Source organism: Kogia breviceps, chromosome 15 (assembly GCF_026419965.1).
Source record: "Kogia breviceps isolate mKogBre1 chromosome 15, mKogBre1 haplotype 1, whole genome shotgun sequence".
Taxonomy (NCBI): Eukaryota; Metazoa; Chordata; class Mammalia; order Artiodactyla; family Physeteridae; genus Kogia; species Kogia breviceps.
The window spans coordinates 71,143,846-71,165,111 of NC_081324.1; the positions used below are offsets into that span (position 1 = coordinate 71,143,846).

Genomic DNA, 21,266 nt, shown 5'->3' on the forward strand with positions numbered 1-21,266 from the left:
AAGTACCAGGCATTTGTTTTCAAGCATCACACTCTGAGCAGAGGCGGGCGGAGGGTCAGTGATGGTTTCCAACATCACCACCTTTTGTGCTGAAAGGGCTGGGGGCAGACCACCTGGGTAGGCCCAGCAAGAAGGTGGGGCAGCCTCTGGCTCAGTGATCTCCAAGGAGATAGTGGTGAAGAGCTCGGAGCTTGGGCTTCAATCCCGCTCAGTTCAAATGCCAGCCGTGTGACCTCAGAGCAGGGGACTTACCCTCTCTGAGCTTGGATGTCCCTATTTGTAAAAACGGAATGATAATAGTATCCCCTTGCTAGGGTGGTGGAGAGAATTCAGAGAGCCCAGGCATGGAAAGTCCTGGTTCCAGCAGCACCTGACCCAGGCTCACAGCCGAGAGCTGTTCCTACAGCGGGCTTCTCTCTTCCTGGCCAGCTCAGGTCCTGGCATGAAATGTTGGATTCTTCCTCGGTCCACTTTGGAGAAATTCTGTCACTCAGGGCCTTTTAAGTTAGCGATGATGAGCTAATTTCAGTGACTCATTTCCCAGAGTTGGTAAGTGACAGACACCCCATTGGGGGCGGGAGGAGGGGGCTGATATCTGCACAGCTGTTTCCCAAACTGGCTGCGATGCTGTCCAGTGGGGGGGGATCTGTGTGGGGCTGGTGGAAGTGGGGGAGAGATGGAAATCATAAAGGGTCCGCCGTCCTCAAGAGGAGAGCATATATCTCTGGTCGCTGCTAAATAGAGCAGGTTTCTCAGACTCAGAGAAAGTGGGAGGGAGCCACAGCAACGCAGGGGCTGCTGAAGGGGGTGTGCTTCCATTCCCCAGGGCCACCCATGCAGCCTCAGGCTGGTGCAGAAGCTGATTCCTTCCTTAGCGCCTCGCCTCCCCTTTCAGCCTCCAAACACTGCCTGTGGGAGACCTCGGTGTTAAATAATTGGCTGGACCTGTGCTCAGGGACACTGGCATTTCAATCACTCAGTGGCCACTTCTGTTCCCTAATCAGCAAAAATGAGGGAGTTCCCTGGTGGTCTAGTGGTTAGGGTGTGGCGCTTTCATTTGCCGTGGCCCAGGTTCAATCCCTGTTGGGGAACTGAGATCCTGCAAGCCACTCAGTGTGGCCAAAAAAATTTTTTTTTAATGTTAAAAAAAAAATAGTTTTCTCTCTGGTTATGTGAAAGGATAAGTTAAATAAAATAAAATAAAATTAAAATGGGGCAGGGGTTTTGCCTCTTGGGTTTAGTGTTCCAGAAGGTAAGTCAGGAGAATTATGCTACGGCACAGTGACATCATATGGGCATGTAAGCCAGAGCAATGCTTGGGACATAGCTGGAGCTCAATAAATCTTTGTTGGATGAATAACTGAATAAATCACCTAACTAAATCCTGACAATAGGCACCCTGTCCATGTTTATATAGTGGGGTGCCCCAATGGAGACTGAGTGTGTGCTTTTCCTCATTTCTGCCCTTATTTAGAGATGCCAGAGAGGGACCTTGACCATATTTAGGAAGGAGAATCCCATTTGAGGCCCTAAAGGAAGCCCCACACCCAAGGCAGTGATGGTCCTTCTCTCGGAGCATCTGTGTAGTCATCTCTAAGGGTGCGGACGTGAGGCTTCACTGAGGAGACAGGGTCCGTTTTGGATTTTGCATCATTGAGATGTTGTATCCTCAGGAGGGTGGGCAGGTAGCCCTATTGTCAGGGAAGGAGAATAATAAGACCCCTGTGTCTCAAGGATTGAAAAGGATAATCTGGGCTTCCCTGGTGGCGCAGTGGTTGGGAGTCCACCTGCCGATGCAGGGGACGCGGGTTCGTGCCCCGGTCTGGGAAGATCCCACATGCCGCAGAGCGGCTGGACCCGTGAGCCGTGGCCGCTGAGCCTGCGCGTCCGGAGCCTGTGCTCCGCAACGGGAGAGGCCACAGCAGTGAGAGGCCCGCGTACCCAAAACAAAAAAAGAAAAGGACAATGTGCCTGACCCCTGCAGGTCTAGAAGGGGCTGGGTAGAAGGCAGTTGGACCTGGGTGGCTAGCATCCTGCGGGGTGGCTCTCCATGAGCCCCGGAAGAGCTGAGTTCTGAGGGCTGCCCACGCCTGAGGAGGCTCCCCTTTACAGACAGGCTTGCATTCCCTGTCTCCAGCGACGTGGTCCCACTTGGCAAGACGTTGGTAAGAACCCCCAGCAGAATCGGTCTGAGAGAAGTCCAGGCTGCATGCCTGGATTTGCAGACCTCAGGCAGACATCTCCCACCCGCCAGGGGTGAGAGGCCAGATGGCCTGTTCGCCTAACAGGTGAGGGCTCAGCTCAGTTTTAATCTGTACACATGTGACTGCATTCACAGCTGTGGAACCCACTGTACCAGTCACAGGTGGATAAGGAAGCCGAGGTTCAGAGAGGTGAAGACAGTTGCCCCAAGACACACAGCTGGTATGTGGCAGGTACAAGCCTCATGTAGACCTCAGTCCCATCTCAGACTGTGCTCTCTGCACCCACCACAGGGGGCCCTGGCACACAGATTCTACCAGGGAAAGGGGTAATGCATCGGGAGATGCTAGAACGTCCCTTTAAGAAGCAATGGCTGTTTCCAGCATGTGCTCCCAACGACTGACTTACATGGATAAAGGAGAAGTCGTCCACCCTCTTTGCGGGGCAGGCGTCCGGTGGGGGCGGCCCCTCCATCCCGTCAGTGGATTCCAGGTCCGTGCTGGATCGGTCCACGCTGGTGCTCTGCTGGTCCTTGGGGCAGTCGTGCTGGTCCCCGGCAGAGGTCGTCTCCGTTTGGGAGGACAGGGAGGACAAGCGGCTGCCGGGCGGCTGCTTCTGAGCCGACGTGGCACTGCTGTCCGGGGATGGGGACTCGGGGGCCAAGCTATGAGAATGGAAGGAAGGGAGGGAGGCCTGGTCGGGCAGCTTGTTTCAGAGACCTGAATTTCAAGGAAGGGAAGTGGCAGAAGGTAGGGTGTGGGGTGTGCTTTATATGCCGGGAAACAAGAGACAGAACATCCCAGTTAGGAGAACCACTCCGGGCCCAGCCAGGTGCTGTCCACGGTGCCTCTAGAACACCTGAGCAGGTGCGAATGGCTGCAGGATGTCCCGTTCAAGACCCTCTAACCCTGCGCCGTCCAATACGGGAGCCACTGGTCACATGTGGGCCGTTGGGCCCTTGCGAGGGCTGAGCTGGGCCCTGAGTCCAATCAGTACACACTGATTCCCAGCACTTTGAGTGAAAAAACAAACGAATGTAAAATACCGCGTTAGTGCCTTTACAGTGATTACATGTTAAAATGATAGTATTTCGGGTCTACTGGGCTCAATAGAACATACTGTTAAAATTAATTTGGGGGCTTCCCTGGTGGCGCAATGGTTGACAGTCCGCCTGCCGGCGCAGGGGACACGGGTTCGTTCCCCGATCCGGGAAGATCCCACATGCCGCGGAGCGGCTGGGCCCGTGAGCCATGGCCTCTGCGCTTGCGCGTCCAGAGCCTGTGCTCCGCAACGGGAGAGGCCACAACAGTGAGAGGCACACGTACAGCAAAAAACAATAATAATAATTTTGCCTGTTTCTTTTTTACCGACGTGGCTACTGGAACACTAAAACCGCACGTGCGTCTCGAGTTCGCAGCTTGCGTTGTATTTCTGGTGCAGAGCGCTGATGTAGACCAAATAATCGCTGGCAGTCACCAGTGGAAGAGCAGGAGGTGGGGAATGTCCTGCATTGTTTCATTCATCCACTCATTCATTCACTCACTCACTCACTAAAGATTTACGGAGCGCTTCCTATGTGCCAGGCCCTGTGCTAAAAATTGTATCGTTCCATCCTCTTCACAATCCTACAATGATTACCCTATAATCCTGCAACGTCCGCAACCCTAGGAGGTAGGATTAACCTCAGGAAATTAAACACTAACCTCACTCAAGATGAGGAAACCGGGGCACAGAGACGTGAGGGACAGACCTGACCCCAGAATCCAGGTCCATGACCGTCTCCTCCTGGAATTTCTGCCCATAATGTATTCCAAGTACCACTTGGATAATTGCAACCACACAAGATAGAAAATATGTCAATAAATCAAGCCATTAAATTAATAGCTCCCCGCTTCGCCCTTAAAAAGACCCCAAAGCCAAGAGCACAGGAGAGCCTAACCCTAAGGAAGGGGGAACGGGCACACCAGACACCACCTCGCTGATAGGAGGGTCCGCCCTGAAATACCCATGAGCTGCACCCTTGGGCAGAACCTGCAACCCAGGTGTACCGGTGTTTCACTGTGGGAGCACAGCCATGCTTTCCGTCAGCTCCGGGAAGAATTTATTCGTTGGAATAGGCAGGATGTTTGGGTGTGGGGTGCGACTGAGGCAGATCCACAAAAAATGAGGGAAATACCACGGAGGGGGCTGCAGGTGGCGTTGCTGCTCTGCGCTGGGAGCACAGCAGCTCCTGGGCCCTTTGCCGGACGAGGAGCTGCAGTGCCTCCGGGAGACAGGAGGGGGCGACCCCAGAACACAGGGGAGATGCCAGGTCCCAGAGGGAGAAGGGGCCTCCCAGGGTCACACAGCGACCGCAGAACCAGGACACCCAGGCTTCCAGACTCGCTCACTGATTAACACACATCACAGGGTAGGAAAGAAAACAAAAGGCCTTCATGGGTACCGGAAGGAACCTGTGCTTCCCTTTTTCTTACCCACTTCCAATTCCATCAACCTCCACCCAGCTTTAGTACCAATGACAGCTATGCGACATAAACCAGCAGAGGGGTGTGGCCGCTCCTGACGGGTGGGGGCAGGGGAAGGAGATGGGCGACCTGGGTCTGAGTCCAGCTCAGCCATGGACACACCATATCCCTGGGCGTGAAACCCACAGATGAGGAAACTGAGTCACACGGGGACACCTGGTAAGTGGCCATGCCGGGGTCGACCCAGGTCTCCCTGACTTCAAAACACCGTGCGATCCTGTGGCCCACCGGTGGAAGGGTGAGCTGAGAACACGGCAAGCCCACCCCCGGTGTCCACGAAGCCGCTGCTGTGTTCGATCCCCCCCAAGGGAGAGAAGAAAAATTGCATTTTTAAAACAATGAACAGGTGCAATGTATCAAGCTTCTACTAAGTGCTGGGAAACATGTCAACTGCTGCACAGGTTACCCTCCTGACAACCCGATGTGCCTCAGTCTTTGCCTCTGCCAGATGGGGCGATAGGATTAAATGTGATGTTTCAGTTCTTACAACAGTGCTCGGCCTGTCCGCTCAACACATCTTGGCTCTTTTTATGAGCGTCATTCCCTTTCTATGGAGAAGGAGCGTGAAATCTGGCAAATGTAACTAATTTACCCAGGACCTCACAGCCAGCTGGAGTGAAGCTGGAATTCAGACCTGCCTGCCTCATCCTGAATCCAGGCGATGCTCAGTAATCTTCAGGCTTCTGCCACAGTCATGACAATATTCGTTCCCAGCCAGGCTGACACCTGAGGGGCCCTTCAAGCCTCTAACAGCAGTGATACTAAATGCTGACATAGCTTATAAAGCATTATCTGTAATATGCTCCTATATTTGTAAACACACAATATACATACAGAAAAAAGTCTAGAAAGACAACAAAAAACATTAATGAAGGTTGTATCTGTGTGCTGGCATTAGAGGCGATTTTCATTTTCTTTGTAATTTTTTTTTTTTTTATGGTAGCGAAACACACGTAACATGAAATTTACCGGTAGTGCATTCACAATGTTGTGCAACTATCACCGCTCTCTGGTTCTAGAACATCTTCAACTCCCCAGAAGGAAATCTGGTCCCTGTTAAGCAGTCACTCCCTATCCCCCCTGCCCCCAGCCCCTGGCAACCACAAATCTACTTTCTGTCTCTATGGATTTGCCTATTCTGGATATTTCATATATCATTTTAAAATAAGTTTTCTGTACATTCTCAATTTCTGTTTTAGAAAAAGAAATGGTTTGCTTTTATAGTTACAGACAGAACAGGTTCTACTTAGTAATAGCGAAATCAGGAGGCAGGTGGACACCCCGGCTCCCGCCCAGAGGCCCCGCCCCGCACGCCCTACCTCTCCCCGCTCTGGTGCTGCTCCGGCCACGTCCCATACTGGCTGTCGGCTTCCTGCACGAGGGTGTCAGTGTCCTTGGCCTCGGGGGGCCGCCTGGAGAAGCACTGCTTCAGCTGATCCTGCAAGGACAAGCCAGAGGTTTCCATCAGGGAAAATGCTCAGAACCTGGTCCCAGCTGGTAACTCACACGGCGTCGCCCCCTGCTCGAACCCACCTCAGCTCCCTACCGCTCTCGGAAGTGGGTCCAAACGTCTGCGCTGGGCGCCAGGGTGACCTACCACCCGGGTGTGCCCAAGACGTCGCAGGATGCAGGACGGCGGGTGCCAAAGCCAGGCAAACTGAGATGAGGGGGTCACCCTCCTGCGTCCTGTGTGGGTACCACCCTACCCCTGGCCAAACTTCTCTCCATCTTCACTGCTCCCGGGACTTATAGGTCTGGTTACGGCGCTCCCCCATCCGTCCCCCCCGCCACCAGGCTCTCACGGTCGCCATGCTTCCACCACCAGCATCACCAGCACAGCCTTCGCGGAGCATCTAACTGGTCCCCGGTGCTGATCAAGCTGTCTGCACGTCACCTCACTGCGCCGCAGTCCCATGGCAATCCCAGGAGGTGGAGCTCATTACAGCCCCCATTTTACAGACGAGAACACTGAGGCTATGAGAGGTGAAGTGACATGCCCCCCATCAAACAGCCAGTAAATGATGAGGCGGGCTCAAACTCGGGCAGGGGGCTGGACTGCAAGTCCAAACTGGCAACCCCTGTGCCCCACGCAGCCCGGATCCGCGGTTCTGTCACCACCTGCTCGGTGACTGGTCTCTGCCCTCAGCCTGGGCCCTAGGGAGAGGATCCTGCTAACCACAGCACTCACTGGCCAAAGGGCCCAGCCTGGTACCTGGCACATGCTGGGAAGCCCATAGATCTCCATCCAAGTGCTGGCCTCCCTAACTTGTTCACTCGGCAAATTAAAAGCCCGTCCCCGGTGACTGACTGTTGAACTGGCCGACACTTGGGCCTCTGTGTTATTGACTGGGGAGCAGCTGAAACGTTCAAGGCAAAACCCAAACTCCAGCCCCTTGGGTGGCCATTGGCACAATAGCAATTCAAGTGGCCTTGGCTTCTGAGCTTTGAAGGATGTTCCCAGTCACCAGCTCTTGATGGCTTGGAGCCAGTGGATGAGGAATATGGAGGGAGTTGGGGGTCACGGGGCCCCCAACTAACATTAATTAAAATGTTAAAAATACGAAGAATCCAGTTCCTCAGCGGCTCTAGCTATATTTCAAGGGCTCCATAGCCACGTGTGGCTATCATATTGAACAGCACAAGATACAGGACGTTTCCACCATGGCAGAAAGTTTCTACTGAAGAGCACAGCTGTAGAACTTCCCAAATTATGTTCATTAGAATTGACCTGTTTTTTTCAGTCTTCCTTGGATGAGTACTATTTCTGGAGCCAGATGCCTGGATTTAAATCCAGGCTCCATCACATAGGTCCTGTATTCAGGCTGTGTGACCTCGGGCAAGTTACTTAACCGCTCTGTGCCTCAATGTCTGGACAACGCAGATGTTAAGTATTTGGTTGAATGCCATCTCAGTCCCTATGTTTTAACACAGAGCCCCCAAATCTGGAGTACTCCAGGGGTTAGGATCATCTAAGGGAATTGATCTTGCAAATGAGGCTTAAGAAATCAAGCTGTTTGTCAGTACTCCCTCCCACTAGTATGCTGGTAACCTTGGGTGCAGTGCAAATTATTCATGTCTCGTCACTGTAGCAGACCCCGGTGGCATTTCAGATCAACAAGGCTTGATCTTCACTTCCAGGGCTACGAGGCCTCAAGATCAACCACAGAAAGGGTCCAAAACTCTTCTGAAACTTTCTGAAAGTCAGGTTTTTAAGTTAGCTTTAAGGCAGAGTGCTCTTCCAAATCAGTTCTGCCTTACGGGCTGCTATAAAAGCCCTCACTGTCTGCGGATGAGTAGATATCTACAGGGTGGTCTGAAAATACATGATGGATAAAGAGAAGCATTGACTGAGGAGCACACGTGTCCAAATTAGTCCCGCACTTGGGTCACGGGCAGGTCTTTTATTTGATATGCACCCCCGATGGATATCAACCAGCCACAATCCAAATTTCAGCTGTCACTTGTCACACCAAGTCATCACATCTTAACATCTGTTTTGTTTAAGATATTTTTTATGAGGACCATTTTTTAAAGTCTTTATTGAATTTGTTACAATTTTGCTTCTGTGTTATGTTTTTTGGTTTTTTGGCCATGAGGCATGTGGGATCTTAGCTCCCTGACCAGGGATCGAACCTGCACCCCCACACACACTGGAAGGCGAAGTCTTAACCACTGGACCACCAGGGAAGTCGTGAATCTTAACATTTAGATCTCCAAGGACCCTTGAGTCCATTCAGCTGGCCCTTTTCAGATGATAAACTTTTTCAGATGATAAACTCAGAGGCAGAGATGGCTCACAGGAAGTGAGAGGCAGAGCTGCGGGGCCTGGAACCCAGTTTCCTGGGCTCCTTCCAGCCCCCCACCTTGTCCAGGATGCTTCAAGAGGCTCAGATGAGGAAATGCACTTTAAAATGCTCTACAAAAGCCTCGAAAACTTGGCGGGTTTACAAACCACTTGCTCAGGCTAGCTCACCAAGCCCCAAGCTGGTGGTAGGTGAAAATTCTAGGCCCTCGTCTTGTAGGCAAACACGACTGCCGCAGCCCCGGACCTATAATGGACAGTTTTCTAACACCCAGGCTGGGGAAACCAGCCTAACAGACGCCTTTGAGGGTTGTGTTTAAAGAAGTGGCAACACATGTCCTGAAATTTAAAACGTGCATACCCTCCACTCAGCAATTTTAGTTCCAGAAATTTATCTCAAGGAAATCATTAGACACGCTCACCAAGACCTATGAACACAGACGCTTCCCCGCAGGAGAGCAAAGATTGCAAAATATTGGACATAACATTGCAAAACACTGGAATTGTCCTAAATATCCAATAAGATGGGGATTGGTGAAATACAATATGATATATCCACATGATGGAATAAACACAGCCAAAGAAAATGATGATCACAAAGAATATTTACTGTCACAGAAAGATGTCTGTGTTACACTAGCAAATATTATTTTTTTTAAAAAGAGCACAGGGCTTCCCTGGTGGCACAGTGGTTGAGAGTCCGCCTGCCAATGCAGGGGACGCGGGTTCGTGCCCCGGTCCGGGAAGATCCCACATGTTGTGGAGCGGCGGGGCCCGTGAACCATGGCCGCTGAGCCTGCGTGTCCGGAGCCTGTGCTCCGCAACGGGAGAGGCCACAACAGTGAGGGGCCCGCGTACCGCAAAAATAAATAAATAAATAAATTAAAAATAAATAAATAAATAAATAAATAAATAACAGCACATGTGTTGATACCAGCTTTGTAAAAACAAATATGTAAATGCATGTGACAATAAGCAAAGGAAATCTCCAGAAGTTTCCACAGAAAACTGATACCAGTGGCACTGTATGTGGTGAGGAAATGGGCTGTCTTTCTATTATTGATGATGATTTTAGTTAGTATCCACACTTGTGATTTTTTTATCCCAATATCATCAGATAATCAAATTAAATAAAATTAATTAAATCATTCCTCCAACACTATCATGTAGTAGACATCACGAATTAAAAACAAATCAGAAGGGGGCTCTTCATTTCTTAATCTCTATCAGAGCCCAGCAAACTCTTTCTATAAAGGGACAGATAATAAATATTTTGGGCTTTGTTGGCCATGGGGTCTCTGTCCCAACTTGAGCTTTCCTTTCGTTACCATGTCAGCAGCACAATGTCTGTGTTCCAATAAAACTTTATTTACAAAACAGGTGGCTAGCTGGATTTGGCCCACAGGCAGTTGGCTGATCCCTGATCTATACCCTTTAGACTGTCAGCTGCATGAAAATGGGGATTCCTTCATCCATTGCTGCACCCCAGTGCTTAGAACCATGAAGGGCCTGGAGTACTTGCTGAATAAATATTTGCTGGAGGAATATGTTTCTGAAAATAACTTTTCTGCACTGAGTAGGTGTGAGCTCCTTACCCAGAAAAGGCCGTGTCATTAGGGAAGCAGTGAGGAAAAGAGAAAATATTATGCCTGCGTGTATTTTGGGGTGTCTGACACATGCGCCTGGGAAAGAAGCCTGAGTCAGAACGGTGTTCGGTGGCCTGCGGCTGACGGGGCAATTCAAGATGTGCGTCCCCCTCCCCCCTCTGCAACTGGACACTCTCAGCTCTGCAGGGTGCTCCGGTGTCATGGGACCCAGGCTGGGGGGACGCTGGCTCTCTCCCAGTGCCCCCGGGGCCTGGTGGCACCTCCCTGCCTTGTGCCGAGATCAGACTTGCACAACGGCTGAGCAATAATACTAACAATAATATCAAGGGCTAACATTACTGTGAGCGCTGGTGATTATCGTGACCCTTCACTTTACCATCTAATGCTCCCAGACGACGCTATGTGGTAGGAACCGTAATGGAGCCATTTTACAGGGGAGGAGACTGAGGCCCAGAGAGGGGACCTGACACACCCAAGGTGGTACAGTTAAAAAGTGGTGGAGCTGCAATTTGAACTTGGTTTGCTTGATACCCAAGCCCCAAAATACTCCCCCAAACTGCTGCATTCTCCAAGCTCTGGCTTGACATGGAGAGCTTTGTAGGGCCTTCCATGACCATCTCACTGATGGAAAATTGAGGGCCAGAGAGAGGGAAGGATGCCTGGCCACGCCTCGAATCCAGGTGTCCTGATCCCCTGGCCTGTGCCTGGTTACCACAGTGCATTGCCTAGCTGAACCCAGAGCGGGGCCTCAGGCCCAGAGAGGGGAGGAGGGGGACAGCAGCCCAAGGATGGGCCAAGTCCCCCAGTGTGTCTCCCATCCACCCTGTACCCCCCGCTCCAGGCTCTTAAGAGCGCTGTCTGTCCCACTGTGGCCCGCAGGGCCTGGATGTGCAGCGCCCACTCTCCTGACCACCTCTTCTCACCCTCCCTCCCTCCCCTGTGCTGCAGCCACAGTGACGCCCAAACACCCCCGTGCACCTTCACAGCACAGCTGTCCGCCTGGCTGAGGGCGGCCTCCTTCACATCGCAGAGTGCGTGGTGGCCTCTCCGAGCAGATTCCCGCCTGAGTCTAGGTCCTTGTCCTGTCCCTCTGAGCCCTGGACCCGGCTGGGGGTTCTCAGCACTTGGACGGTTCCTTGGATGCCTGTTCCTCCCAGTACACACAGCCTCCAAAAGGGGAGAGCTGTGTCTCCTCACCATTGGATTCTCAGAGCTTAGTCACAGCTCCTGGCAGAGTTAAGTGCTCACTGAAGAGGAAAGAAGGAGGGAGGAAGGGAGGAAAGAGGGAAGGTGGGGAGGAGGGAAAACATGAAAAGGAGAGAAGGGAGAACAAGGTAAGGCAGCCAGGCCAGAAGGAAACGGACAGGGACAGTGCGGGACAGAGTCCCCAGAACGCCCTCCCGGTGCTGTCGGCAAAAACCCGCGCGGGGTCCCCTCCCTGTGGACTTGCGTCCCAGCTAGGAGGCGTCAGAGCAGTTGATGGGCTTCTGGGAGTCCACAGTGTCACCTCAGGTGGCAGAAGCCAGGCCTTGTGCCCCTGCCCCACGGCAGGGCATGGTGCTTCCGGGGGAAGGCTGGTGGGACACCAGTTTCTTTTTTTTTTTTCTTTCTTTCTTTTTTTAAAATAAATTTATTTATTTATTTATTTGGCTGTGTTGGGTCTTCGTTTCTGTGCGAGGGCTTTCTCCAGTTGCGGCGAGCGGGGGCCACTCTTCATCGCGGTACACGGGCCTGTCACTGTCGTGGCCTCTCCTGCTGCAGAGCACAGGCTCCGGACGCGCAGGCTCAGCGGCCATGACTCACGGGCTCAGCCACTCCACGGCACGTGGGATCTTCCCGGACAGGGGCACGAACCCACGCTCCCTGCGTCTGCATGTGGACTCAACCCCTGAGCCACCAGGGAAGCCCCGGGACGCCAGTTTCTGACCCCTCTCAACGGGCTCTGGGAACAACAGTGCAGTCTGGCCAGATGTGACCAGGTGTACACGGCAGGTATAGCCAGGTGTGGCTTTGTGTGGCACACTGTGGTGGCTTGGACGGGGGCGTAGCTAAGACAGAGGGCAAGCCAAACGGAGAAAACACACCGGGACAGGGAGGCGAGTGGAGGTGGGCACAGGTAGAGAGGTGCGTAGGGCGAGAGTGACGAACGGGGGAGGAGGACACGTGCTGGCCTCAGAGACGGGGCTGGCCCGGCCCACCTGGGCGATGCTGCTGCCGCTCCCGCCACAGGAACACACCTGTTCCCGGACTGGGTCCCCTGGCCCATCGCGGTGAGCAAAGGTGCCAGGCTCAGCGCTGGCTTCCCCTCTGATGACCTCGAGCAAAGCCCCCACCTCTCTGAGCCTCGGTTTCCTCTCTTGGTGGCTTAGTGGCTAGGGATGGCAGGTCTCAGGGGCCCTCTGCCACCTGATGGCTCACCTCTGCCTGGTGGCTAATGTCCGGAGCTCACCAAGCCGGCCTGTGTGAGCTGTCAGCTGTTTCCTGGAGAAGAGGCATATTGGTTTCTTCCCCTTTAAAGGAGTGTCCGTTTGGACTGTTCACACCCTTGCTGGGTTTGCCCACCTGACTGATGATGAAAGGATGCTGTTCACGCCTTGACTACGATCAGTTTTCATAAACACTCTATGGAGAAGCTAGCAGTGCCTGGTTATCAGCAACCGAAAGCATGAACTTTTAGGTTGCAGATGGGAAATGAACCTACCCCGGGGCTCTGATGGGCTGGAGGTGGGGAAGGCTCTGAGATGGGGCAGACCAGGGCAAATCCAGCTCTGCCTTTTGGTTGCTATGAGCAAACCTCTCAAAACCTCAATTTTCCCATCTGTAAAATGGGGATAGGGAGGGTGCTTAGGGGAGTTGGGGGGATTTTGTAAGACATCTGGTGAGAGCTGCACACACCCAGCATACGCTAAGTGCCAAATAGATTCCAGTTGAGGTGATGATGATGACGATGACGTGTCCACCGCTTAGTTCCCAGAAGCACATCATTTAAACAAACACTCTAACTGTGCCGCCCGACAGCCCTGCCATCCAGCTGAGAGCAAAGAGGCTGCCTTAACCAGATCCCTCAACATCTCTCCTGACCCGGACATCAGCCAGCTGCTCCCCTCCATCACGGAGTGAGCTGACCCCAGCACACCTGCCCTCCTCCAGGGCCAAGCCGGGGACGCAGGCTGCAAAACGACAGCTCCGGCAGAGACACGCTGACTCTAGGGGGCAAGTGTGTCACCTAAAGTGACGGAAACACACGTTGGCAGCTGGTCCTCAGGAGGCAAGCCTGGTTCCAGCGGGGGGTGCCCCGCAGGGCTCCGTGGTCGGGGGGGCTTCCTGGCTCTCCCGACGGCCTCTACCTCCAAGTCTATAAACAGAAAGGACAGCTGGGCTGGGGGGCCCAGGCTCTCGTTGGCCTCGGAGGCGGGGTCTCCCAGACTCCAGAAACCCGGCAGGCACCCTGTGCTCTGGGTGTCGGAGGCGGGCAAAGGGGCAATGAAAATAGTCATAACCAGGAACGTGTAAGGAGCACCCACTGCACGCCTGGCACCAAGTCAGATTTCTTATGTGCACCGTCTAGCTTAAGTCCCAGAGCAGATGCTTTCACATGCGCATTTCACAGATGGACAGGCACAGCAAAAGGGACCTTGATGCGGCTCGTCCTGCGGCCCGAGATGAGTCCTCCCGGCAACGCTAAGAGGCAGGTACTGTGAATTATCCCCGGTTTCCGGATGAGAAGACCGAGGCACAGGGAGGTGAAGCGGCTCGCCCGGGGTCTCAGGAGTGAGTGAAGGGACCCGATGCAAACACAGGCGGCTCCAAGTCTATGGCCAGTTATGCCCCATTCCACCAACTCCTGCTGTCACTGCACCCAGGAAACGCCCCTCTGGGAGACTTCTTGGTATATAGTCCATCAGCTGCTGGCCAGTGCTGACCCAGGTCTGCCTGGAATGTGTCCCTGAAACACAGCTCTGGCATCAGCTCCTCCAAGAAGCCTCTCCTGACTGCCTCCATCGGCAGCGGGACTGGGTCTCCCCTTGGGACCCCATAAAACCCCCCTGTGCTCAGCTCATCATACAGCTTACTGTGCTGGACTGTGCTTACTGTTTGTTTGATGGTCTCCTCCAGGCCATGAGCTCCCGGAGGGCAGACACTGGGGTCTGTTCACCCTCAAACCCTGGCACCAAGTTAAGAGACAGCCACGGTGGTCAGGGGAGCAACTGACAATGGATGGATGCATGAATGAGTGAGTGAATGAATGAATGAATGAGTGAATGAATGAATCAGTGTATGAATGAATGAGTGAATGAATGATCCACAGATGATCCCCGGACCCCTCTCTCATGCCCATGAACGATATTACTGTCTACTTAAAGACTCTTGATATATCCCAGGACTGTCTGTTTTCATATATGCCCTTAAATTTTAATTTTTGTTAAATCTTAAAAAACAAATCTCTTTTCTAAAACATTATGTTCAGCATGCTGACAGAGAAAGCGGACTGGCGACTGTGATAATTTTTTAAGGTGCAAAACAGGAGAGACTGACCCAGGGAGGGAGGACAATCCCCCCCCCCAAATAACCAGGAACCAGGAACCTTCTATGCCCCACTTGATGGGGAAGGGGCATAGAACATTCTAAAAGTCCTGAGATACTTTTACACAGACAAATTCAATTTCCTTTTAAGTCTAAAGTTCTATTAATAAAAGGTCTACAGTTCTAAGGTTAAGATGAGCCAAGATAAAAGGGAACTTCGTTTTTTTAAAATGTATTTTTATATTTTAAAATTATAGAACAGGGCTTCCCTGGTGGCGCAGTGGTTGAGAGTCCGCCTGCCAATGCAGGAGACACGGGTTCGTGCCCTGGTCCGGGAAGATCCCACATGCCGCGGAGCAACTAAGCCCGTGAGCCATGGCCGCTGGGCCTGCGTGTCCGGAGCCTGTGCTCCGCAACGGGAGAGGCCACAACAGTGAGAGGCCCGCATACCGCAAAAAAAAAATTGCATTAAAATTATAGAACAATCATAGCATGGGATAATGAGGGAGATGTATGTGTCCCGATATGGAGTGACTTCCAAGATACACTGTCAAGTGAATAAGGCAAGGCTGGAAGCAACAGGTGGAGTGAGGAAAAATATATACGTAAATATTTGAAAATGCATAGAATATGTGAGAAGGACATAGGAAAACTGTCATCACACTTGCCTCTGGGAGGGGAAGCGAGTGACAGGGGGAGGAGGAGAGAGGGAGACACAGTTTTAAAATTCTACCTCTTTTTGTATTTTGTAACATTTGCTGTTGGTAGTTTTTTAAAATAAACGTTAAAATGTACGATTCTACGTAAATACATAATTCTTTCATGTTTCCTAGCATCTCTTCTTCATGGGATCTGCTCCCATCTACCCTGACTTGGCTCTCCTGGAGGGATTCTTAAAACAGTCTCCGCCAAATTTGACTCTGTGTTGTTTTTTTTTTTTTTTTGAAACATCACATGTCAGAACATCTCTCTCGTGTTTATTTCAGGCGATGGCTCAACGTGTCAGGCGACAGAACTGCAGCCTTGACGCAAGTGTGAACCCGGGGAGGAGGCGGGGAGCCGGTGTGTCTGTCCATTGCCTCAGGATCCCAAATCCACCGGCATCTCTCCCAGGCAGGACACACCCACCACCTCCTCCGCGATCTGCGGGCACATTACAATCTCACAGCACTGCTCCATTACCCCTGCTTCCGGTGATTCACCCAGACGGATGCACACGCACACGCACACACACACACACAGATGCATACACACCAATATACACATATGCAAATATATACACAAATACGTGTACACCAAAAAACACACAAAAACACATACATACACACAAGTGCAAACATACACACACATATACACAAATACATATACACAACACACAAAAGCACACATAATACACATTGCACATACAGACAACACATACATAATCAATACAGATAACATACAATACACACACGAATACACACATACATCAACTCACACACCCAAAGATGCTCCCAGCAGCAGCATTTGGTTTTTGGTTAACAGCAAACACAACCCAGTTGTCTTTCCATAAGGGCATCTGTAAACAGGTTTATCCCTGCAAGGGAATCCGTGCTGCCATCAAAAACAATGAAGTAGAATTTTAAGTGCTGATATGGAGATGTCAAAGCTGTTACAGAAAGTTTACTGGGCACAAGGGGCAGACAAGTCCACCTTAGGTCACCCCTTGGTCATCTTGGGCCCCATGATTAATGATTTCCTACCCCAGGCACCCGAAGTACTTCGGGGCCCCAGACAGAAGGGGAGGAGAGTGCATACAGGGGCTCAGGAGTGGCAAGTGACAGAGGGCATGTGACATGGCCCAGGCCTTGAAAAGTGGGTCAGATTGAACAGATGGGGGAGAATGGAGAAGGCAGTGCAGGTGACCAAAGAGCCTAGGAATAGGTGAAGCGAAACACCACCTTCACTGACAGTGGGCTATGCTGGGGACGGGACCGACCCATCCCATACACCCTGTGGAAAAGCCCTGCAGGAGAGGCTTACGGACCCACCGTGAGGATAAGGGGATGGTCTGCAGAGATGGCACGGAGCACGGATGGGGCATCTCTTCCCCTGGCGTGGGGGCAGGGCAGGGGCAGGGGCAGAGCCCGGGACCTCTCTGCTGTTGACGGGCCTGGCAGTTCCCTTGTTTATGAGCGCCCGGCTCCTCCAGTGAAGGAGGAAAACCAGTTGGGCCGACATTCCATCGCCTGGAACAGAGCCAAGGGCCCTGTTTCCTTCTGGTGCCCAGCCCAGCCTGTGGTTTTGTTCAAAGACCCTGCCCAGGGTCCAGGGCGCCGCCTGTTGTAACTCACAACTCAACCCACCTCTGCTTCCCGGTCCAGCCCTTGGGAAGCCAGAGGCCCTGGAAAATGCCCAGTGGATGGTGTCTCTTTGGCCAACTCTTAGCAGCACCCAAGTCGGGGCGGAACTGCTTGCTTCAGGGTGCCGTTTGCTCATCACGTGGCTCACTGGGTCACAAGTGGGTGAGAGCGCTCGGAAGCCTCTGTCTCGAGCTCCAGGATTCGGGGCCTGGTCCCCATGCACCGCTCCAGGCCGGCTTACCACTGGCTGCTGGCCAAGCCCAGAGGCACGTTCAAACAGACACTGCACCTTGGTCCAAGCCCACAAACAAACTAACAGACCCATCTGTAAGGAGCTGGTGCCCATGCAAGCTTTCAGGCATGCTGGAAAAGCCCTGGGCATCCTTGGGGCCAGCGCCCACTTAACGGGACTTGGAAGGCAAACCTAGTGATTTTGAAAGGCTCCTGAACGTGTATTTCTCAATGTGGAGACAGCATCCAGGCGCAGGACCCTGGACGTCTGGCGCTCGGGCACTTTGGCTCATCCTGGGTGAGCACGGACCACGGCCAGGTGCCAAGAAATGCACCTTACTGCATCAGTAAAGTGCATTTACTGATTTGGGGAGGACCCCCAAAGGGTCCTCCCACCGACCTGTGAAGTAGGTTTCAGTGTTACAGCTCCAGTGGCCCTGACCCCTAACCCAGGGGCCAGATGCATTCTAATTCAGATTTTAGAAGGGCAACAGATGAGAGCACATACTGTATATTGGGAGGAACCCCCAGTGGGGTCTTGAGGAGGGTCTGCCAACCTTAGAACTCTGGCCTGTTGCAGGGGGGCCGTCGCTGTGCGCTGGAGGAGGCCAGCAGCCTTCCTGGTCTGTACCGACCGATGCCCGAACCCACAGCTGTGACAACCCAAACTGTCTCCAGACACTGCCAAATGTCCCTGGGGGGCAAAGTCGCGCCTGGTTGAGAACTACTGGTCTAGGTCATGCATTCTCTACGGGAACGATACTGTCCCCAAGGGGGTGAAAACTGGTTCTTGGTGGGGGGAACCTTGACACAGATATGCATACAGTACACATACAGATGTACAATATTAACTATGATATTAAAATTTCATGGAACGGCAATTAAGAAAAAGTTTTTAAAAGGCCCTTTGGGGGATGATAATGAAAAAAATACCCCAAAAAGTGGATAAACACTGGTGTAGTGCAACACCCCACAGGCAATCGTATTAATATTTCTGCAGCAAAATATATGAATAGTCACACCGTGTGTAAATACTATGAATAACCTCATGTCAGTACACTGGTACAGGGTGGTTTTGCTACGAAGGAGAGCTTTGTGGATTTTGGAACGACGGGTAAGGGTTGCATACCTGCTGCTCTGTTTTGTACAGGAGAGAAAGGAGGCTCAGGGGAACTAAGCAACTTGCCTGTGTGCGCGCACGTGTGCTCACGCCGAGGTCTGGCTGACACCAGAGGGATTTAATCAGTGTGCTGCAAGAGCGCTTTGCCTCCGTCCCAGTTACCCGGCTGCTAAAAGTTATTCTGGTTATGCAGGCGCGTGAAGATGAAAGTCCAGTGATGTTTACTGAAGCATTATTTATGAGGCAGAAAGACTGGGAAAAACCTACGTGTCCAAAAATCAATCTGGGCCTGACTAAATAAAGTGGGCATAACTGGAAAAATGGAATATAGTACAGCCACTGAAAATGAGGCTGCAGGTCCATGTTCATGACATGAGAAGTTAGTCCTAGAAGAGAAAATGAAAGAGAACTAGGTACAAAAGCATTCCTGCAGTATAATTCCATTTTGCTGATCTATCTGCAAATATATGTATATATATTGCATATATATTTTTGCATGGATATATGTATACATGTATATAGCATATATATACAAACATATGCAAAAGATTATTTATCTACATACGTGCATATATTATATATCTATGTATATATATTGCACATAGGCAAAATATGAATATATCTATATATGCGTGTGTATATATCATATTCATATATATGTATACATTTTGCACATATATGCAAAAATTCTTAAAGGATATAGACATGTTATAAAGAATATTTCTAGGGGTGGTATATTAAGTAATTGTTTTCTTCTTTCTTGTCTAGGATCTCATTTCTCTACGGTGAGCATGTTCTGTGTAGTTTTTTTTAAATAGGAGAAGGATCCAGAACACACCCAGGCAGGCAAGCACTAGGGCTGTCTGGCCCAGGGGGAGGGGTAGAATGCTGCTCAGCCCCTTTTCACCTTCTCTCCATCGTGATGAGACCTGGTGCTTAGTCTCCTACAGATGCACACTTGCCCCCACCCGGGGATCTAACTGCCGCCGGCAGGGCAGGGTCCTTCCTGTTTCCCAGCCTTGGTGTTAACATGAGAGTATCTGGGGACAGAGGAGCACACAGATGAGGCCTTAGAGAAAGGGAGGGTAACAGCCTGAGAATGTCTGCTGCCCAGTCCTGCTGGGCCTGCCCTGGACTCCCACCCACCTCCTCCGCTCGGCACAGAGAAGGGGCCTGGGCTCAGTCAGACCTCGGGTCCCTGGCCGTGCCTCTAATGAGCTGTGTGACCTCAGGTGAGTCTCATGGGGCCTCAGTATTTATCCCTTGGGCATCAAGTCAGAAGTGACAGGAGAGAGGCAGGGCCTGGGATGTTAGCTACAGACCATGCAGGGATTCAGGGAAGAGGGATGCCGGGTTGACAGGTGCCTTGGGGCAGACAGACCCCGGCTCCAGTCCTGGCTCCCAGGCTCTTAGAAGCTGTGTGGCCCTGGGTAAGTTGCTTCACCTCTCTGGGCTTCAGTAACAGCAGAGAACCACTCCAGTGTCCATCGCTGATGCCAGCACTGCACGGGCACATGTTCTGTGTGCAGTGCTGGGTGAGTGGTAGGTACCTGGGAAATGACTGCAGTTGCTATGATGCTCGTAAGTTGGTATCACCTCTCTGGCTCTGAAACCAGCAGGAGACACAGGGCTGAAGAGGACGATACAGGGGCTTTTGGGAATTAAGTGTTTTCGGAATTCTTGGTACAGATCACTGCAGCGCCGTCACCCAGGTCGACGCTCCTCTAGAGGAGCTGGCGGGATTTATAGGAACTCTAAGAATTCTTGCAGCAATGACTATCCCGGGCTTCCGGGAAATAAGGCCTTGGCTGTAAACGTTATTCTCTGGAGGGGAAACCCAGAGCAATTAGGGGAGCGAGATGCAATGGAGATGAAGGACAGGACGGAGAATCCTGCGCGGGGCAGAAACCTCAGCTGAGCACCCCCCCATCATCCCCTCCCTTTACCAGGCTCCCAGCAGCAAAACCCAGGTGAGCTGGAGGCTCCTGGAGGCTCCTGGGCTGACATCTCTCCTGGCCCAGTGCCAGCTGGATAAAGTCCAAGCTCCTTGGCTGGGCACCTGCAGCCCCCAGGACACCTTCCAGGCCCCTCACTGGCCGCTCCTCCTTGCCTAGATCCTGCTTCAGGGAGACTGGACCACGTGTGGTTCTGCCACGAGCAATGCTGTGTTGCCTGGAATGCCTGTCCCTGCCTGGTCTGCCGAGGAGCTCCTACTCCACCTTTAAGACCCAGATGTCCACAGGGGAGCACAGGGGAGCAAGCAGTTCTGACTCATAACTCCCCTAGAGCACTTAGGACCCTGGGCGGCAGGGGCTCGTGTCAGCTCTGACCACCCCACCCCAAGACTCGTGCCTCGAGGGCTGGGATCAGATCCCTCTTCCCAGGGCCAGACCCGGTGCCCAGCACAATCCAGGTGCTTTGAGGAAGTCAGGAGGGACGGAGGGAGGGAAAAAGAGAGCAAGGGGAGAGAGGGAAGGAGGGAGGGAAGGACCAAGCCCCAAGGCTGTGGATGATATAAAGAAGGCACCGAGGTACCAAATTACTATGCAACCAAGTGCCAATGCCCTCATCTATACAAATGGGGACTACGGAAACCCACCTCTTCCAGGCAGTTAAAGATTACACACGACAGTAAGGGCAAAGGCCCGGGGACACAGGAAGCCCTCCCTCCCGCCTGTCATTCACCTGAGCGCCGGTCATGCGCAGACACCTTGAATGGCAGGTAAGTCCCTCCCCTGGGGGAGCAGACATCCTAGGGGGGAAAACAGACAGAATACAGAACAGAGTGCACTACAGACTGCGCTGCGAGGGGATTTGTATCGCGGAGAAAAATAAAGCCGGGCAGGGCCTGAGGAGTGCCGGGGGGTGTGGCAGGGGTGGCTGCAATGTTAAACAGGCCGTCAGGGCAAAGTG

General features: G+C 52.2%; 1 protein-coding gene across 4 annotated transcripts in view; it reads right to left on the minus strand.

Annotated features, from left to right (window-relative positions):
- The window catches only part of KIAA1671 (KIAA1671 ortholog), a 185,392-nt gene that overhangs the window by 12,469 nt on the left and 151,657 nt on the right, over positions 1-21,266 (minus strand). For all 4 annotated transcript variants that reach the window (XM_067014673.1, XM_067014674.1, XM_059039521.2 and 1 more), the window contains 2 exons: positions 6,047-6,165; positions 2,611-2,866 (listed from right to left, as the gene is read on the minus strand). In XM_067014673.1, coding sequence (XP_066870774.1) covers positions 2,611-2,866; positions 6,047-6,165 — 375 coding nt within the window. The remainder of the gene's footprint in view (positions 1-2,610; positions 2,867-6,046; positions 6,166-21,266) is intronic.